At 35.5% G+C, this 19,284-nt stretch overlaps 1 protein-coding gene across 4 annotated transcripts in view; it reads left to right on the forward strand.

Annotated features, from left to right (window-relative positions):
• The window catches only part of FAR1 (fatty acyl-CoA reductase 1), a 79,379-nt gene extending 61,544 nt beyond the window's left edge, over positions 1-17,835 (forward strand). The window contains exons 10-12 of one of the 4 annotated variants that reach the window (XM_030331197.2): positions 4,959-5,088; positions 11,151-11,278; positions 14,061-17,835. In XM_030331197.2, the coding sequence (XP_030187057.1) occupies positions 4,959-5,088; positions 11,151-11,278; positions 14,061-14,223 (421 nt within the window). In that variant the 3' untranslated portion in view covers positions 14,224-17,835. The remainder of the gene's footprint in view (positions 1-4,958; positions 5,089-11,150; positions 11,279-14,060) is intronic. The other 3 variants (XM_030331200.2, XM_030331198.2, XM_030331199.2) reach the window with 3 other exon arrangements.
• Positions 17,836-19,284: the final 1,449 nt, after the last annotated feature.

The raw sequence follows: 19,284 nt of genomic DNA on the forward strand, positions 1-19,284 counted from the left end.
CCTGCTGCCTGCACACCCAACGTGGATAAGCATAGGAAAATGACTGGACGATTTTGTGCAATCACTGGTCTGTAACAGTTTTGAATTCCAGCTAGGCATGTTTGATGGTTTCTTAATTAGGGTTCAGTCCTACTCTCTGGTTGTTCTATGAGGCTCTTGGCTCTGCCCTCTGAGTCATCCTTCTTTTTTCATTAAAAAAAAAAAAAAAAAGGCCTGTGTTTGCAACTGAATCATCTTCTTACCCTACTTCCTTGCCCATAAAAGGTTGTGAGTCCCTAGGGCTGGGATCAGCAAACTTTTTCTGTAAAGGGCCATGTAGTTTCTGTTGCTGTTACTCGCTTCTGCTGTTAAATGTAGCTTCCAGCTTGCAACTACTCAACTCTGCAGTCATAAACAATATGTAAATGAATAAGCATGGCTATATTCCAATAAAACTTTATTTATAAAAACAGATGGCTTTGGCCCCTAAGCTCTGGTTTGCTGAGTCTTGATCCAGAGGCCTCTATTCACTTAGTATGGTCTCTGTCCCTTTAAGTGTAAACTGATAGGATTCTTTTTCAAACTGTACACATTTCCTGTATATCTAATTTTAAAGCAATCTACTCCATTACATCAAAGCCATACCCACAGAACTCTTTAGGGCATGCCTTTTTCTATCTTGAGTTCCTTATGAGGTTGCTATGGAACAATACTCTTAGATTCTGCCTCCTCAACAGTAGAGTTTCTATGAGACATGTCTTTAAGATTTGGAGTGAGTTTTTGTTTATCTGAAAGGGTCTGTGAGGTACTATTTTAGATCTTTCTGAGATCTTAAAGAGTCTTACATCTACTTTCTGGATTTGATCTATGCTCAGAAGCCTTTTTCTTTTTCTTTTTTTTGAGAGTGAGTGCAAGCAGGGGAGGGGCAGAGAGAGAATCCCAAGCACGCTCTGCACTGACAGTGCAGGGCCTGATGCAGGGCTCAAACTCATAAACAGTGAAATCGTGACCTGAGCCGAAATCAAGAGTCGGAGGCTTAACTGACTGACCTACCCAGGCGCCCCTTGGAAGCTCTTTCTTAACTGATTCCTGGCTGACATTTTACATTCCTTCCCAGATTCTACTCAGTTCATTTTTTTAAATGATCATCTTTGTTCTTTTTGAGGAAACCTTCTCGGCTAGATCAAGTTTATTAGGTACGGTTACCACAAGTGACACTTTTGTTCTTCTAACTTCCAGCAATATTTTCCTCACTTTCCTTTAAGCCCTCACCAGCATCTTCCTTTAAGCTCTTTGAAGTTCCCACCAACATTCTTTTCTTCGTCCTTCCAGGTTTCATTAGTGGTCTCCTCAAGGGCCTTCGGATTCTGTTACGACTTGATCCTAAAGCCAATACTACATGTTTTAGATGTTTATTATAGTAGCCCCTCATTCCCAGTACTGATTGTATTGATACTTTCCTGGTACTCATATCTATTCTGTTACCTGTGCTGCATGACAAATCACCTCAAACTTCGAATCTTTTTTTTTTTTTCATTTGAAGTATAATTGACATCAGACTTAGTGTCCTAAAACAACAATCATTTTATTTATCTCATGATTTCTGTGGGTCAGAAATTCTAGAAGGCTTTAGTAGGTGGTTCTAGCTCAGGGTCTTTCAAGAGATAGAGTCTGGCTCAGGTACACTGTGGGAGTAGTAAAGAAAAGGGGTTGTTCAGAGCAGCTAGAGTGGCTGGGCATCTTTCTCACATCATGTGGTTTCAGAGCCTTTCTGTGCGGTCTTTCCATATGCACTAATTTGGACTTCCTACAACACAGCACCCTTAGAGGGAGTTGAATGGTATATATGGCAACTGAGGTCCTCAAGCATGAGTATTCCAGCGAACAAGGCAGAAAGCTCTCTAACTTTTTCTTACCTACCCTTGGAGGTTACATAGTGTCATTCCTACCTCACTCTGTTGGTTATATGTTACCTTTACCTCTTGATGGAGCGATAGTCAAGGTGATACTGTAGGTGAGCGTGTAGGATAGGAGGTAATATAATCACCTTTGGAAGTTAAAGTCTGCTCCAAATAGAAAACATCAAGTGAAGAATCTTCTTAACTGAGGTTTGTCCCGTGCAAGACTAAGTATCAAAGCAGGAATGATCCTTGACCTCTAGGAGCTTATAGTCTAAAAGTAACAAGAGCCAGAAAGGTTTTTTATTTAGGCAATTTTATAAATGTTAAGTACAAAGTCTTATAATTCATATTATGTAATTTGTTCAGATATTTACTGAGCAAGGTAGTGGGCTTTATATCTCATATTGGGGCCTTAATAATAGTGCCTCCTTCTTTATTACAGTAATGTTAATCATGTCATTCGTGGTGTCTACTTGTTTACATTATTCTGCATGTCAGCTAGATAAAAATCTAACTTACATATATATTTTAACATAATTACAAAAAGTACAAATCAAACATGCATCTTAAGGCTTCCTGGTTAATAGTCATTGGGGAGTAGGATGCATGCCATTATTGCAAATAGAAGCAGTATAAATTATTCACTGTAGCTCTTGAAATGCAGTAGATATTTCATCACTCTTAGAAATGATATTAAAGAAATGGTTCCATAGCCTTATTTTTTTGGTTATTAATCTTAACTCTCTCTAGCTTAACTTTATTGAGTCTGATATTTTTCATCTTTGTGATTCTTTTTTTAATTTTTTTAATGTTTATTTATTTTTGAGAGAGAGAGAGAGAGACAGAGCATGAGTGGGGAGGGGCAGAGAGAGAGGCAGACACAGAATCTGAAGCAGGCTCCAGGCTCAGAGCTGTTAGCACAGAGCCTGATGCGGGGCTCAAACTCGTGAACCATGAGATCATGACCTGAGCCGAAGTCGGATGCTCAACCGACTGAGGTACCCAGGCGCCCCACATCTTTGTGATTCTTAATAGATGGCAGTATCTCCATCAAGGAACATTTGAAAATATTTGGAGACGTTTTTTGTTACTATACCTAGGGGAGGGATGTTACTGGTATCTAATGGGTAGAGGCCATTAGATGCTGAACAGGACAGCCCCCCACAAAGAATTATTTGGCCCACGATGTGTGTAATGGTGAAGTTGAGAAATCCTGGACTAGATGACCATGAAGAGCTAGCCCTACCCTAAAGGATTGTGACTATTTTTTGCAGGTTGCCATAATAAAGAATACATACTCAGAACATACATGGTGATGTAGTCCCAGGCATCTATCTGCTCATAGGGCATTTTAACCAAAGAGTGACTATGCAAGGTTTCAAGTTTCTTTTTATCCTCATAGTATTCAATCCAGTACTTTTATTGCTTGATAAATATTCTGTGAACTTTACACATATATGGCCTTTCAGATTTCCTTCTCCCTCTCCCAATTTTTTATCATAATTATGTTTTGAATGGCTGAATGGTTGCAGGGTAATTTGTCACTTGAGTGAAACTGAAGATAAGACTAGGTGAGAATTGTCAGTGACAAAGAAATTAGGAAGAGAAACTTGTTAATAAGATGTATGTTGGAAAATGATGTTAAGTAAATATGTGTATGTGTGTTATTCAAGTATACTACACTGGTTGTAATGGTAGATATTGATTTAATTACAGATCTGTTACATCTTTTTGTTTTGTTTTGTTTTTTAGGGAAAAAAGAAAAGGTCTAATCTTTTCTAAAAGCAGCATGTCTTGTTTTTTCCCCCGCCATGTGCTTTCTATCTGTCTGAGCTATCCCTGTCCAAATACAACCTTCAATGCCCAATAATTCTTTTTGTGTTTGATGGAGGTTTTATTTTGGAATTCTTTTCTTGCATGAACCAGTTTTTCTCTGCATAGTCCATGTTGTCTCAATTTCTCTTAGTATTCTGGATTCAGGGTTTCTTTCTAAATGTATTGAATATGTCATCAGAATTGCTTAGCTAATGTTGCTGTTTTGACTTTCCCCCCATTTCTGGTGGTCTAATTTTCTCCCACTTTCTCCATTTCTAAAACCCCTAATTTTGGGACTTTCTAAACTATGTAAATGCTAATCCTTATTGTGGGAATATAAACAATTCTTTTATTTTTCCACAAATTATTTTTCTGTTTATCAGAGGTCAGGAATTTTTGGTGTGTGTTTTGTTTCAAAAAGTTCTTTCTTCCCTTTTCCTACTTACCATGGGTAATTATTACTGTATAGATGTTACTGCTCTGGTTAGTGTTGTGATATCAATGACTTACAGTGAGCCACGATCTATAAAATGACAGATTTAAAGATTAAGGTCCCTCATCCTTTTTAAAAAGGAACAAGCAAGAAATATCAAACAAAAATATTTCTGTAAGGATGAATAATGGGGGATTTGGGGAGGTAAGTGAATATCCTGAATATCTATTTCAGAAAGTTTTCAGCATCAGTCATTGATTTCACAGCACATTCAGACAATCAAGAGTGATACCTGTCTGTGTTAAAGAGAAAATTACTCTAAAAATGTATGTAGAGAGAGATGATTAAATGGCAAACGAATATTTCTGTATACTTTGCCTCCATGATGCTGAAGAGTGGAGATCACAGTATAACTCCTTATGTTATAAATTCACAGGAAATCTTAGTCATTTTAGTCAAACTAAAATGTGATTTAAGGAACAAAGAACAAGGGAATACTAATTGAATCCATTTATTTGCTTAGGATTATAGAAGAAAATTTGACCTTAAAGTATTGTATTTCCTATGAAAATTTTATATATCAATAGAACTCTGTTTAGGCAGTATTAAATTCATTTGCTGCTGCTTAAAATTTTTTTTTCATTTTGGATTTATAAAATGTTCTTCCAAGATGCAGAAATATTCTCTGGTGGTTTGGTCACTTACTGAATGAATTACAGAATTATAATTTTATTGCTACTATCTCAATATAGAAACTGCACCTTGGGTGGTGATGAGATTTTTCCTAATCTATGCGAATTATGAATCTGTCAATTTTTCTCATAATACAGGATGATGAAAACAATAACTCGTCTTCACAGAGCTATGATGTTTCTTGAATATTTCACAAGTAATTCTTGGGTTTGGAATACTGACAATGTCAATATGTTGATGAATCAACTAAACCCTGAAGATAAAAAGGCAAGTATTTTCTGTTTTATTTTAGAAAACATAGCGTATTAATTGGACAGCCATTAGCAACCTGAGAAATAATTGGATATTTTCCAGTCATTAATGCAAAAAGAAAGACATTTGACCTATTTATATGTGTTTCATTAAAGCTTCAATCATAATTGTTGGTGGTAAAATAAAATTGCTTCATCTTAGAATTTATAACATAAGTACTTGAGAGTGGCAGAGATGTTTTCAAAGTATGATCGAAATGTTGGTTCTTTTTTTCCCTTTAGTGAGATTCAAAGAGAAACTAGAATTCTTTATGCATTTTTCCTTCAGTTTGTTTTCTTTGAATTTTGAGAAAAAAACCTTCCCTCTGAAATTGTTTTACCTCATATATTCTTTAATTTCTTATCATTCTACATTTCGCCCTCTGTTTGTTTGAAACTTAAACTCTTTGTGTGTGTTCTTTTTGAGGTTACCTTAGGTATTTTAACATACATATCTAACAAAGTCTAAATTAAGCAATTTCTATAGCCTCTTTTTAATGATATTTAGGACCTTAAAATGTTTAAACTGTGATTACCACCCCACTAATTTACATAGTCATACATTACTTTAGTTCTCTATTGAAACCCTGTAATTAGATATGACTTTGTTTAGTTGTATTTAGATTTAACTAAATATTTACCAGTAGCTTTGCTATTCGATCTTCTCTTTAGGACCCTTTTCTTTCAGTTTGAAATGTATCCAGAATCCCAGAATATGATTTAGTAGGCGGTCTGTTAGTAGTGAGCTCTCAGTTTGTGATTGCCTGGCATGTCTTTATTTCACTGTTTCTGTAACATGATTTCAGTACATGAAGGATAACTTTCTTTTTTATGTTCCTTTAATATTTCACTTATGTTGTTGCTGTTGAAAAATCAGTCTAATTTGCTGCTGCATTACAGGTGCTCTCTTATTCCTGTCTGTTTTTCAGAGTTTTTCTTTGGTGTCCTGCAGTTTCACTGTGGATGTATCTAGGTATAATTTTTCAAAATGTGTCCTGTTTCACAAGTGGGCTTCCCGGATCTGAAGTGTGAAGTGTGTTAGCAGTTCAGGACAATACTTAGCTATTGTTTCTTCAAATATGGCCTCTTTGGGGTGCCTGGGTAGCTCAGCCAGTTAAACATCCAACTCTTGATTTCAGCTCAGGTGATCAACTCACGGTTCCTGAGTTCGAGCCCCGCATCGAGTTCTGCGCTGTCAGAGAAGAGTCCGCTTGGGTTCTCTCCTTCTCTCTCTGTTCCTCGCCTGCTCATGCATGCATGATCTCTTTCTCTCTCTCTCTCTCAAAAATAAATAAACTTAAGATATATATATATATATATATATATATATATATATATATATATACCTCTTCACCATTCTCTTCTTGTGAAATTTTAATATATTTTACATCATTCTTTCCTCTTTTAAGTTTTATCTCATATTTTATCTCTTTGTTTCTGGCTGGAAAGCTAATGGTTAATAAAAGGTCTGTGGCAGTCTTTCAGCCCTGTCTGCGCCACCCAGTTGAATAAGGGGGTTCAGTTATTTTCATGTTTAGAAATTCAATTTGTTTTTCAGATCTTACAGATGTTCCTTTCTCTTTTTTATTTTTGATTTTTATTTTAGAGCAAGTGGGGGAGAGGGGCAGAATCTTTTTTTTTTTTTAATTTTAAAAAATGTTTATTTTAGAGGGAGAGCTCATGTAAGCTGGGGAGGGGTAGAAAGAGGGGGACAGACAGCAGATCTGAAGTGGGCTCTGTGCTGACAGCAGAAAGCCTGATGTAGGGCTCAAATTCGTGAACCATGAGATCATGACCAGAGCTGAAGTTGGATGCTTTACCAACTGAGCAACCTAGGTGCCAGAGAGAGAGAGAGAGAGAGAGAGAGAGAGAAAATCCTAAGCAGGCTCCACACTCAGTACAGAGCCTGATGCAGGGCTTGATCCCACAACCCTGGAATCATGACCTGAGCCAAAATCAAGAGTCGGACACTCAACTGACTGCGCCACCCAGACACCCCTCTTACAGACATTTCTTGAAACATGGTAAACATAATTGTTTTAAATTCTGTGTCTGATAATTTAAACTTCTAAAGGCTGTGCAGTGGTAACACCTGATCGTCTGTTTATGCTGGGTCTCACTCATGGCACCTTGTTTTTTTTCTTATTGTTTGACTGTATATTCATATTCCTTGAGGATTTCTGTGGAAATTTTTTGAAGCATATCTTGAAATTGCACTTTTCCAATAAGGATTCGCCTTTGCTTCTGCCAGTAGCCCAGTGAGTGATTATTAGCATTAACTAGCCAGGTGGCATTAACAGGCCAGGACCACTTTAAGATATCTGATTAAGTTTTTAGCCTAACTCAAGTGAATGTGGGCCTTAAATAGGCTGGTTCATGCTTCTAGTTTCTCAAAGGAGATTTCTTTTTCATCTTCCCAGGGGCAGTTTCCTTTCTCTTTCCACGTCTTTCTTTAAAAATTTTAGTACTTTGGGGCGCCTGGCTGGCTTAGTCGGTTAAGTGACTTTAGCTCAGGTCATGATCTCTCATCTCATGAGTTCAGGCCCCACGTCGGGCTCTGGGCTGACAGCTCAGAGCTTGGAGCCTGCTTTGGATTCTGTGTTTCCGTCTCTCTCTGCTCTGTCTGTCTCTCTCTCTCGCTCTCAAAAATAAACATTAAAAAATTTTAATGTTTTATTTAATATATCCAAAATAATATATAATTTAAACAGAAATTTAAAAATCACTGAAAATTTAAACAACTGTTTATATGATATTATACTTTCAATTTTTTTATACTGAGCTTTTGAAACCCTGTGTGCATTTTATACTCCACAGCAAATCTCAGTTCAGACCAATCACTTTCAAAGTTCCCAGACATGCATGTGGCTTGTGGCTACCATATTAGATAGTGCAGATTTAGTACATGTTACTGGTCGTGCGTGATAAAGGCATTGAGTGTGCACTTTTTTTTTGCCCACTTCTGTGTGTGGTGGGTTTACTTCTTTTTTTCACCCTTGCTCTCAGGATACAGCTTTGGGAATTTTTATCTTTTTGCAGCAATATTCTGTAAGACACCTTAACTGATGGGGCCATAGGCTTTATAGCCAATCTTCATCCTTGCCTGCAGCATCAAAACAGAAGGTCCCAGTTACCAGGGTTCTGCAGAGAATCCCAGGTTAAAAGATTTATGGCTTCTACTGATTCCTTATGTTCTCCCTTCCCATCTTCCTTGTCCCCATCCCAGTGCACAACACATACTGCCCAGTGGATTATTAGAAAGTGACCATCCAGGTGAAGAAATAGAATATTTTTGTCCCCAGAAGATCCCCTTGTGCCCCCTCCCAATAACTACCTTCCAAAAGTAACAACTATCTTGAATTCTGGCATTAAATAGTATACCCATTTTTGACTTTATACAAATGGTATCATACAGTATTTTTTCATTTCTTTTGTTGATACCATATTTGGGTTATTTCCAGTTTTTGGCTGTTGGGAATAATTCTTCTTTGAGCCATGTGCACACATTTATGTAGGATATATATCTAGAAATAGAATAGCTCAGTCAAAGGGTATTTGTATGTTCAATGTAGTTGATAATGCTAAACAGTTTTCCAAAGTAGTTGTACTGATTGACATTTTGTGTGGCAGTGTACAAGAGTTCCTGTTAATATGCATCCTCCCAACAGTTGGCCTTTTCATTTTAATTTTTAATTTTAGACACTTTGGTGGGTATATGGTGCTCCATGTGATGTTAACGTGCATTTCGTATTATATAAAAAGTTTGTGTAGAAATGGCAAAAAACGTCAGTCCTACTGAAAATGGGCTAGAGATGAACAGTTTACAGAGAAGTAAATGCAAATGATTAACCATTGGAAAAGATACTCAACCTCACTCATAAAAATGGAGATGCCAACTGAAATTAGACTAAGATATTTACTCCTTAATAGTTTGCAAAAATGCAAAACTTGACAGCCTACCCTTCTGATAAGGTGTTGGCCAGTGGGAGTTCCTATATACCTTGTTGGTAGAAATGTATCTTTCTTGGAAATGTATTTCCAACTTTCTGTATCCTTAACTATCAGATATTCCTCTTATAAGCAGCATATAGTTTTACTGTATTTTACTTTTTTCAGTTTGACAATTTTGGACCCTTATTTGGAGGATTTAATCCATAATTTAATTTTTGATAACAGATTTAAATCTAACGCTTAGTGCATTCTATTTGTCTTACTTAAGTTTTTGTTTGTTTTCTCTGAGGTTATTTTTTACAGTTTTGTATTTTCCCCATCTGTATCAGTTACATAAAATATACTCTTTTTCAGTTGTACTACTAGGTTTCTCTAAAGATTACAGCATCCTTCCTCACTTCCTCAAAGACTAATACAATATTGATACTTCTTTTTTTTTGGAGAATGCAAGGCCTAATACTTTTCTGCTGTTGTTACATATTTTAATTCTGTATGTGTGTTGTATGCCTCACCACCATTATTCTTAATTGCACTCTACTAAGTATTCACATAGATTTACCAGCGTAATTGGCCTTTTGTGGCTCTTCATTTCTTCTTCCGTCTCCAGACTTCAATCCAGAATCCTATTCATTTGGCTTAAAGAATACCCTCTGGTGTGCTTCTTCCTCTAGTGTGAGTCATCTGCTGATATCACATTGTCTCAGTTTTTATTCTTCTGCAAACATCTTTATTTTTCAAAGATGTTTATACTGTATACAACTGTGTGTTAGCAGTTTTCTCTGAGCACTGGAAGACATCTTCTCATAGTCTCTTGGCTTCTGTTGTTTCTTTTGAGAAGTCAAGTGTCAGTTTAATAGTTGTCCCTTCAGAGGTAACCCATAACATCTTTTTCTGATGTCTTCAAAATTTTCATCTTTGACTTTCAACAGTTTTATTCTTGATATGCTCAGGTACTTGCATGTGTATGGTGTATGTGTGTTTTGAATCTGTGGCTTAATGTATCATCATTTTGGAAACAAAAATTCCCAGCTGTTGTCTTCTCAGATGGTGCCTCTGTTCCATTCTTTTTCACTCTTCCTGTGGGAGTCCAGTTAACATAGTCTCATAATCTCTCCCATCTTAAATCGAGCCTCCATTTATTTTTTTTTTAATTTTTTTTTAACGTTTATTTATTTTTGAGACAGAGAGAGACAGAGCATGAACAGGGGAGGGGCAGAGAGAGAGGGAGACACAGAATCTGAAACAGGCTCCAGGCTCTGAGCTGTCAGCACAGAGCCCGACGCGGGGCTCGAACTCACGGACCGTGAGATCATGACCTGAGCCGAAGTCAGATGCTTAACCGACCAAGCCACCCAGGCGCCCCAAATCGAGCCTCCATTTAGTGCAGTGTTACTTTAGTGATTTATTTATGGTAGTTGTTTTTGGTCTGCAACTTGATATTTTCAGATAAGTGATGATAAATAGTGAATAATCTGTTTCTCACTCTAAAAAATAATCAGATCATGTATGGAGAAGCACTGAGCAGTGCATAGCCTTCTTATTTTGTCACAAAATAACATTTTTGTAAAGCTTTATTTTCTAGATTCATCTATCCTTTTCATCAGATGGCTCCTTACTGTTACCTAAACTCCTAAGCTAGCTTTCATAAAGTCTTTTTTTCTCTTGATGTCATTACTGTTCTATAGGAAAGGTAATACATGTGGTTTGCAGGATGTTCAGGAAGAAATACTGGAAATATATTAATATGTGTATAAAGTGGTGAGGAACACATAGATTATTTGGACAATGGGATTTGATTTTTTTTAGTGTAAAAAGAAGGTTGCTTTTTCCTTACACTTCATATATACTTCTCTTTGAATGTTGACATGAGCTTTCAGATTATCTCCTGAAATGTTTCTGTGTTTCATGGGAGGTATAAAATAGGGATTAAGAACTTCTTTGTGAACAGCAGTAAGATTTTAAAAGTTAATACTATAAACATTTTGTAATCTTGTCATGTGGAATTAGCCTTTAAAAAAAGTATGAATTTTTGACCAGTTGTGAAAAAGTTATTCAAGAGAAAAACTGATGGTTGTTTTGTTTCTATAGACCTTTAATATTGATGTACGGCAGTTACATTGGGCAGAATATATAGAGAACTACTGCATGGGAACTAAGAAATATGTATTGAATGAAGAAATGTCTGGCCTCCCTGCAGCTAGAAAACATCTGAACAAGTAAGTTTTTTACATGGGCTTGATTGCATCGTGTCTTCCTTATGAATTATCACACAGTTTTTTATTTTATTTTATTTTATTTTATTTTATTTTATTTTATTTTATTTTATTTTTTGGTGAGCTGGTATATTGCTAGTGTAATATTTTATTTAGGAAAAGTGCTTACATTAGCACTGGAACTATGGTAGTATTTAGCCTAAGGTTGTTCAAACTTACTGTCTTTATCCTGTTCCTTAGCACTAAGTTCAGGTGGAATTTAGTTTTGAAAATCACTATTTTCCTTTGTATTTCCTTCCTTTGTATTGCTACTGAAGAAGTAAAGATATTAGGAGAAAATAAAAATGTATTTTAAACTAGAGGTAGTTATTTGAAGTGTTGTGTTTTTTCTTTTGTTTTTTTCCCTTTGTCAAATACATCTTTGGAAGAGGAAAAGCGATATAATAATACATCATTCAGCATAGAATTTTTTCTTTGTTTTTGAAACAAGGGTTATAATTATTCCCTTAGTCTCATTATAAAAGTAATATATACTGATTGTTTAAAAAAACTCAAAACACAGGAAAAAAATCACTGTTACCCATAATTCAGAGATGTAGTTAATTTCAATAGTAACCTCTTTTATTTGTAGTGTTTTTATAATACAGTCTTTATAACAGCTTTCAAGACTTTCACATTATTCCTCTTGGTCTTCTGACTTTATGAGGCTTTGCAGGGCAGCTAGTTAAATAGTTGAGGAAATGGAGGTTTAGGGAAGTTGTGTTTGCAGGTCATATGCGTTAGGCAGCAGAGCAAACTAGAATACTGATTTTTGACTCCTAATTCAAAGCTCTTTTATTTTTGAGAGAAAGAGACATGCAGAGTGTGATTGGGGGAGGGGCAGAGAGAGAGAGGGAGACATAGAATCCAAAGCAGGCTCCAGGTTCTGAGCTGTCATCAGAGAACCCAATGCAGCGACTTGAACTCACAGACTGGCGAGATCATGACCTGAGCCCAGGTCAGACACTTAACTGACTGAGTCACCCAGGTGCCCCATGAGCTCTTTTGTCTATACCATCATTTGTATATTATAGTCCTGTCTTGGATTGCCTATTGAAGGTAATGGAATTTATGTAACATTGTTATGTACCTGAACATTTGTATTCCTTTCTAACACCACTGAAAATATAAAAAATGTTTTGAAATATGAGTACACTAACATTAATGTTACTCTTTGAGACTGGGAGGGCCCTTTTATATGGACTCATGCCATGCTGCTTTCATAGATGAGAATTTGTCCAGTTGGCCTTTGATAATGTGACTGTCAGCTGTAAGTGAAGGAGTGAATTTGCATGTCTGACAGCTTAGAAGTACCTAAAGATGTTTAAAAATATTTTATTTTTTTGTCTGTAGGATGATGTATATAATGCCCAAACCTTTTTAGATTAGATGGGAAGCTCAGAAGGGGCATGTCTGTTTTACCTACAGTATACCTAGTCCTGGTCATACAGAAAGATGCTCAGTAATACTTGTTGAATGAATAAATTTGTGTCCCAAATTTTTTTGTTATAAAAAATTTTTGTTTTATTCATGGTTAATAGAGGTAAGGTGTTGTTTGATGGACTGCATGGTCAGGTTTGTTTGACTTTTGCAGACTTTCTAATTTAAGGGCTTCTAGTTAATTTTAAATAAGTTTCACATTAGTAATGGATTTGAACTCTTTTTTTCTTTGGTCTAAATATCAAAGTTTATTGAAATAAAATATAACTTATCATAAAAAATACTAATATCACTGGTTACAGTTTTAAGTATATTAACAAAAAATCCAACATTTTAATCCTAGAATGACACTATCTATACTTGTGGTACAATAACAAACATGAAGTTAAATATGGAATAATGAAGAATTCTATCAGAATATTTTACACTTTCCCATCTATGTTCAGTATGCCTTTTTTAAGGAATATCCTCTGAAAGTGAAACTTTTGGAATATGTTTAAAGACATAGTTTTTAGGGGTGCTTGGGTGGCTCAGTTGGTTAAGCATCTGACTTCAGCTCAGGCCACGATCTTGCGGTCTGTGAGTTCAAGCCCCGCGTCGGGCTCTGGGCTGATGGCTCGGAGCCTGGAGCCTGCTTCCGATTCTGCGTCTCCCTCGCTCTCTGCCCCTCCCCCGTTCATGCTCTGTCTCTCTCTGTCTCAAAAATAAATAAACTTTAAAAAAAATTTTTTTTAAAGACATAGTTTTTAGAATTAAATAGTTTTAACATAATTAGCATTTAAAATAATAACTTTCTTTCATAGAAATTCAGTTCAGTTCTAAGCTGGGTGGATGATTTTAGGTGTCATCATTTGAAAAAAGTATTTCAATGCTGTTTTGTATCAATCTCTAGGGTTGCTATTATTTTCAGACTGGAATTAAAGCTGGTCATAAAGCAAAATGGATGAATTGTTCCACAAGTAGAAAGGGCATTAAGGTAGTAAAGAAAAGGAGAAAAGAATAGGTGCTCATACACAATCTGTATATTTAAACTCTTTGAGAACTCTTTTTCAATTGGCCAATCTTGGCCTAGCACAAAGAGATCTATATGTCATAGCAACTTCTCGAACCAAATAGTTGGACAGTAGAGTGGAGGAAGAAAACTTGTTTCTTCTTGCTGCATTTCAAAATGACTTGCTCTGCAGTCATTATACCGTAATGGATTTGAGCTTTGATGAGATCAGCAACTGGGCATTGATTATCTGCCATCCAACAATATTTTATTCTAGAAAACATTGTCTGATATGTCTCTTGATTTGCTTTCCAGGTTGAGGAACATACGGTATGGTTTCAATACTATCCTTGTGATCCTGATTTGGCGCATTTTTATTGCAAGATCACAAATGGCAAGAAACATCTGGTACTTTGTGGTTAGTCTGTGTTACAAGTTTCTGTCATACTTCCGGGCATCCAGCACTATGAGATACTGAAGACGAGAATTTAGCATTAGAACATCTATGCATATGGTGGTCTAAATGCACAAAATGTAAAATGTACTTAAGTCATCTCACCTTTTGTCAAGACATTAAATCATCTTAGATCAGAGTGTGGAGTACAGTATGGTACATTTTATGTAACATTTTAACGTTTATGCTTACAAAATCTAGTGAACACACTGTGGTTATGCCAGCTCAAATCTACAATAGCCACCAAAACCATGACTTAACATTTTGATCCCTGGGGACAAGGGGTGGGGTGAGGGTAGGAATGGGGAAATAGGAACACTGACCAGTATAACTGTGCAATTCTGGAACATATTGATTAAAATATGCCTTAACATATAGTGAGTTTCTAATTCTAATATATAGTGCAGTGGAAAGCATTTATTTGGACAGGAATACATAGCTAAGTTGGTAGATATTTAATTCTTCGGTGTTTGGTTTTTTTCATCAGTTGAAGTGGGTTTTAGTTTTGTTAAAATTATAGCCAAACTCTTTTTACATCATTTCGTAAGTTATTAAGTGGTCTCCAACGTGAAAGACATGTTCTCATTTCCTTTCTCTGATTAGTGGTCTGATGCACATCATTTTTTTGTAAGCAATCAGTTGCTTCCATTATCAGAAGGCTATATGTTATTCTAAAGACCCTACTGGATCTAATGAGTTTGAGAATCCATATCACCATATGCTATGTATTTTTTGAAGGAAAATGAGAACGAATTCAATAAGACTATTGGTGTCAAAAAGAAGACGAATACAGTTTTCTTCTCCACATTATGACCAAATAAAAATCAGTCCTGTGAAATTGTGTTCAAGAATTCAGTACATAAACTGGAGGATTTCTTGAGACTGGCAAAGAAGGGTGCAGGTGGGGAGGGATTCACCATATTTGTGCTCTCTTCCCTGTGTACATTATATTAATAGGACTTTTAAGGCTTATACAGTCTTTCCAGTGAAAACTGATAATGCTTTATTATGGAAGAATATATTTGCAGATAGTCCTAACATTAAGAAAAGGTTCTCACATGTGTGGAAACACATACTAACTTTTGACCTTGAGAGCTGAATTCCTTCAAGAAAAATAAAATAGTGCATAAAATAACATGTATAAAATTAAATAAAGGACTTTATTTACATACCACCTAAAGTAGCAAACTGTTGAATGAGATATCATTTATTTTTTCTGCATGTAGTTTTAAAGAGATGCATTATAGAAACAAGTAATAGCAAGAAAATTAATGTGTATTTTAATGATACATTATTATTCCCTTTAAACCTTTAAACCTTAATAGTAGTAAACTGTCCAGTTTTAACATACGTTTGGTTTAACGGATTGATCAGCATAACATGTTTGAATTTAGCTGATCAAGTTGTACTATATTTAAATCAACAGTATATCTTGAATGTGTTTAATGAGGTCAGTTCACAATACAAAAAGTTACATAGAACTTTACATCTTACTTTCTCTGTCAATTTAAATGCAAGAAGTTTATTTTGTTATTGTGAAAACCTAAATGTAAAGGAAACCACCTTTTTCCATGCAGGTGTGTAATCTTGAGAAGGAAAAATGCTTCCATGGTGAAGCCAGATTTTCTGTAGTAAAACTTTTAAACATTATTTTAAAAGAAATATGTATGTATGTGTGTGTGTGTGTGTGTGTGTATATAAATATATATATATATATATATATATATATATATATATATTCATATTCTTTGAAACGATACTAAGTCTCTGGTCTAGGACCATACCTTGTGTAAGGCGTGAGAGACCAGGACAGTGTCTAAAAATGGAATAAATGATGATGCCTTTAATTTAAAGTGGCCCATAATTAACTCTAGATGCTCTATACATTGAGTACTCCATCTCTCCAAATACATTTCCGTAATGGGTTGAAAACATGCTAATATTTGTATGATGTTTGTGCTCTGCCAGATATACTTAGAATCAGATGAAGTGTCTTTGTATCTTGCAAAAGAATCAGGTACAACTTCGACAGGCATGTGAAGTACAGAGGGGGGTATGTCTTCTGAACCATGGCATTGTTCTTGTAATCCAGTGTAGGGAAATGCTAGCTAGGCGGGTGCTGAGGCCACTGCATTAATTTTGTGTGTTTAGAATTCTGTTGTCAGAAGAAACTCATGAATGAATTAATATATCATTGTAGAACTTAGTTCTGAAATTAGTGTGAAGAATACATAGGTTGTTAATCCCCACCAACTAGACTTAAGCTTAACTCAAAGATTTTGGAAATCATTTTTGTTGATGTCATTTGTCAGACAGAGTTTTAGTTTTGTTTGATTATATTTTCACACGAGCTCCATTTTTAACATGATAGCCTAATAAATTTGACATTTCATTTAATTCATTTGATAAAGAGCTATATTGTAAAACATTTGGGCTTTTTCCCTCTCTTCACTCTTGATTCTTATAATTCTGTGCGTTTGTCAATTGTGACATCATTTGTGGCTATATTTAAATTTGACTTGGCAACATTAATATGTTTTAAAAGTCAACAAAGAAGCATGGCAATGTGTTCTTTGACTTAAGAATGGTATAAACATGGTATAAAAATGGTAATAAAGATTGGAAGTAGGGAGGAAAATAATCTTACTTCTCCCCTTTTTTTGTGTGTGTCTGTAGGAACTGGTTCAGGGTTTTTTTGCTTTTTGTTTTAAATGTAAATTGATAATCTTTTATAAGAAGTAAATAGAAGCATTATTGGGTGCCTTTGTTTGTAAACCAAAAAGTAATAAATGAATCCCTATATTTCCATTATAGTATTTATTGTATTTTTACGATAATTATCCTGAAAATTACCTGTGAGATGACGTGGTTAGAATTCCAGGAAGCAGGCCTCACGTATGCTACTTACCTTTTTTTAGGTGCACTTATTACCTCTTGTATCTTAATGTTATTTAATTCTGAGTTTTTTACAAGCATTTTAGGGGTAGCATATGGACAGGATGAATGCCTTTCATTAAAGTATTATTTTCATGTATTTGTCTGGAATGAGGTAGTTTTTACCAGGAGACTGTCAATGTCTCATTGCGCTCCAGCCACTCTCCTCCACGTTGAATGATACCGTTTTAATTTATGGGTACCTTTGTAGTAATTTATCTGTTGAGGGAGGATGAGGGATCACTCACTGGTAATAGAGACTAACCGTAAAAAAGAAGGTGTTGGGCTGGGTTCGGGTGAGTGTAAATGGCCTTTTTCCAGGCCACCTCCAAGCCCTGACTCGAAACCATTAGCACTGATTTGCTCTACTCTGAGAAAAACTCTCTAACCATTTGCATGAGAAACTAGAGACAGGAAGGTATGCTGCATAACTTGATAGAGAAATGAGTTCATTAAACTTATAGTCTCTGTGATAAAAGAAATATGAAATATTTTCTTATTGAATAATTAATGTTTTTATCTTAAAGCATTTTCTAGTCATAGAATGAATTTATCTTTTTTTTTTTTTTATGGTGGTATGTTCTTCTATTTCTGTTACTCTTAAGATTCCTAAGCAAATCATCTTTGTCAATTGAGCATAGTTGTGTCTAATTGTTAAATAATTCCTTGATTTTTCTTTATTAAAGACAAGTTTGAGTAACATTAAGTTTGACGTGCTCCTTTTGCAAGTTGATGGCTGTAAAATACATTTATGTAGAAAAACACAAAGTGAGAAGTATGAATTTAATATCTTTACTGTAGGCCTGAAATGAAAGGAATAAGGCTATAATTGTTTTTCTTTCTTTCTTTCTTTCTTTCTTTCTTTCTTTCTTTCTTTCTTTCTTTCTTTCTTTCTTTTTTTGTCACAGATCACAGACACTGCCTTTAATTTTATACAAGAAGAAAAGAGGCACTGGAGATTTTTCTGAGTTCATTAAAATATACAAATATTCATAGTTACTGTCTTCGAAATACTTACCTTAAGATTCTCTACTAGATGTTTAACTTCATTTTCATATTACAGCTTCATGGGGTTGAAGTAGGTGTCCTCCAAAGATGCTTTAGAGACAAAATTGCTTTATTTTCCGCTGGTTGTACAGAAAACCTAATACATTCTCGCTGTCTGTGTCTCTCTTATGCGTAAATCTGTTTGATCTTGAGATTTGGTGACCAAGTATAACTAGAATGTTTTAGTCTGAACCGTGTAAAAATGCTAATATTTGATCATCTTAGACCTATAAAGGTCTAAGGCTTTCATATGACTCAACCTAGTATTAGATCTGCTTTTTTGGTTTTATTTTTTTAAAACATCTGAACCTAAACATACAGAAGAATGTGGTTTCATTTAAAATAGTCATCCTGGGAGATTGTAGATCAGTACTTAATTTTTTTGACATTTAATACCTAATTTTCTGCTTTATGTTGTATCTTTCATAGATTCTTGTCATTTCTCCCCACCTGGTTGTTGATTTCTTGAAAGGCAAACCAGCCTTGTACCCTTCATGTAGTAGAAGTAACACTAGCGAACGTTTGTTGAGCATTTATGCTGTGTATCAGCCAGTACTGTAAACATTTTACATATATCAACCCACTTAGGCCTTTTAGCAACCCTTTGAGGAGGGTCCCTCTATCACCTGTGATTTATAGGTGGGTAACTGAGGCAAATGGTATAACTGTTTACCCATGTTACCAGTTCTAGTGGCAGAGCCTAGGTGTGAACTTAGGTAAAGCCCTGCTCCACAATGCCCAAGACAGTACTGTAGGAACATAAATGTTTCTGGACTATTCAGAGAAGTTGCCTGACATGCTGTTGTTCTAAATGTCTTTATTGGCTTCTTCCTTTTATTTTATTTTTAAAGTTTATTATTTTGAGAGAGAGCATGTATGTGAGTGGGGGTGGGGGAAGAGGTGGGCAGAGAGGGGAAGAGAGAGAACCCCAAGCAGGCCCCGCATTGTTTGGAGCAGAGTCGGATGCAGGGCTTGAACTCATGAACCGTGAGATTATGACCCGAGTCGAAATCAAGAGTCAGACCCTCAGTCGACTGAGCCACCCACACGCCCTTTATTGGCTTCTTCATTTTAAAACCCAGCACTCATCAAAATATTGAGAAC

This window comes from Lynx canadensis, chromosome D1 (genome assembly GCF_007474595.2).
Source record: "Lynx canadensis isolate LIC74 chromosome D1, mLynCan4.pri.v2, whole genome shotgun sequence".
Classification (NCBI taxonomy): domain Eukaryota; kingdom Metazoa; phylum Chordata; class Mammalia; order Carnivora; family Felidae; genus Lynx; species Lynx canadensis.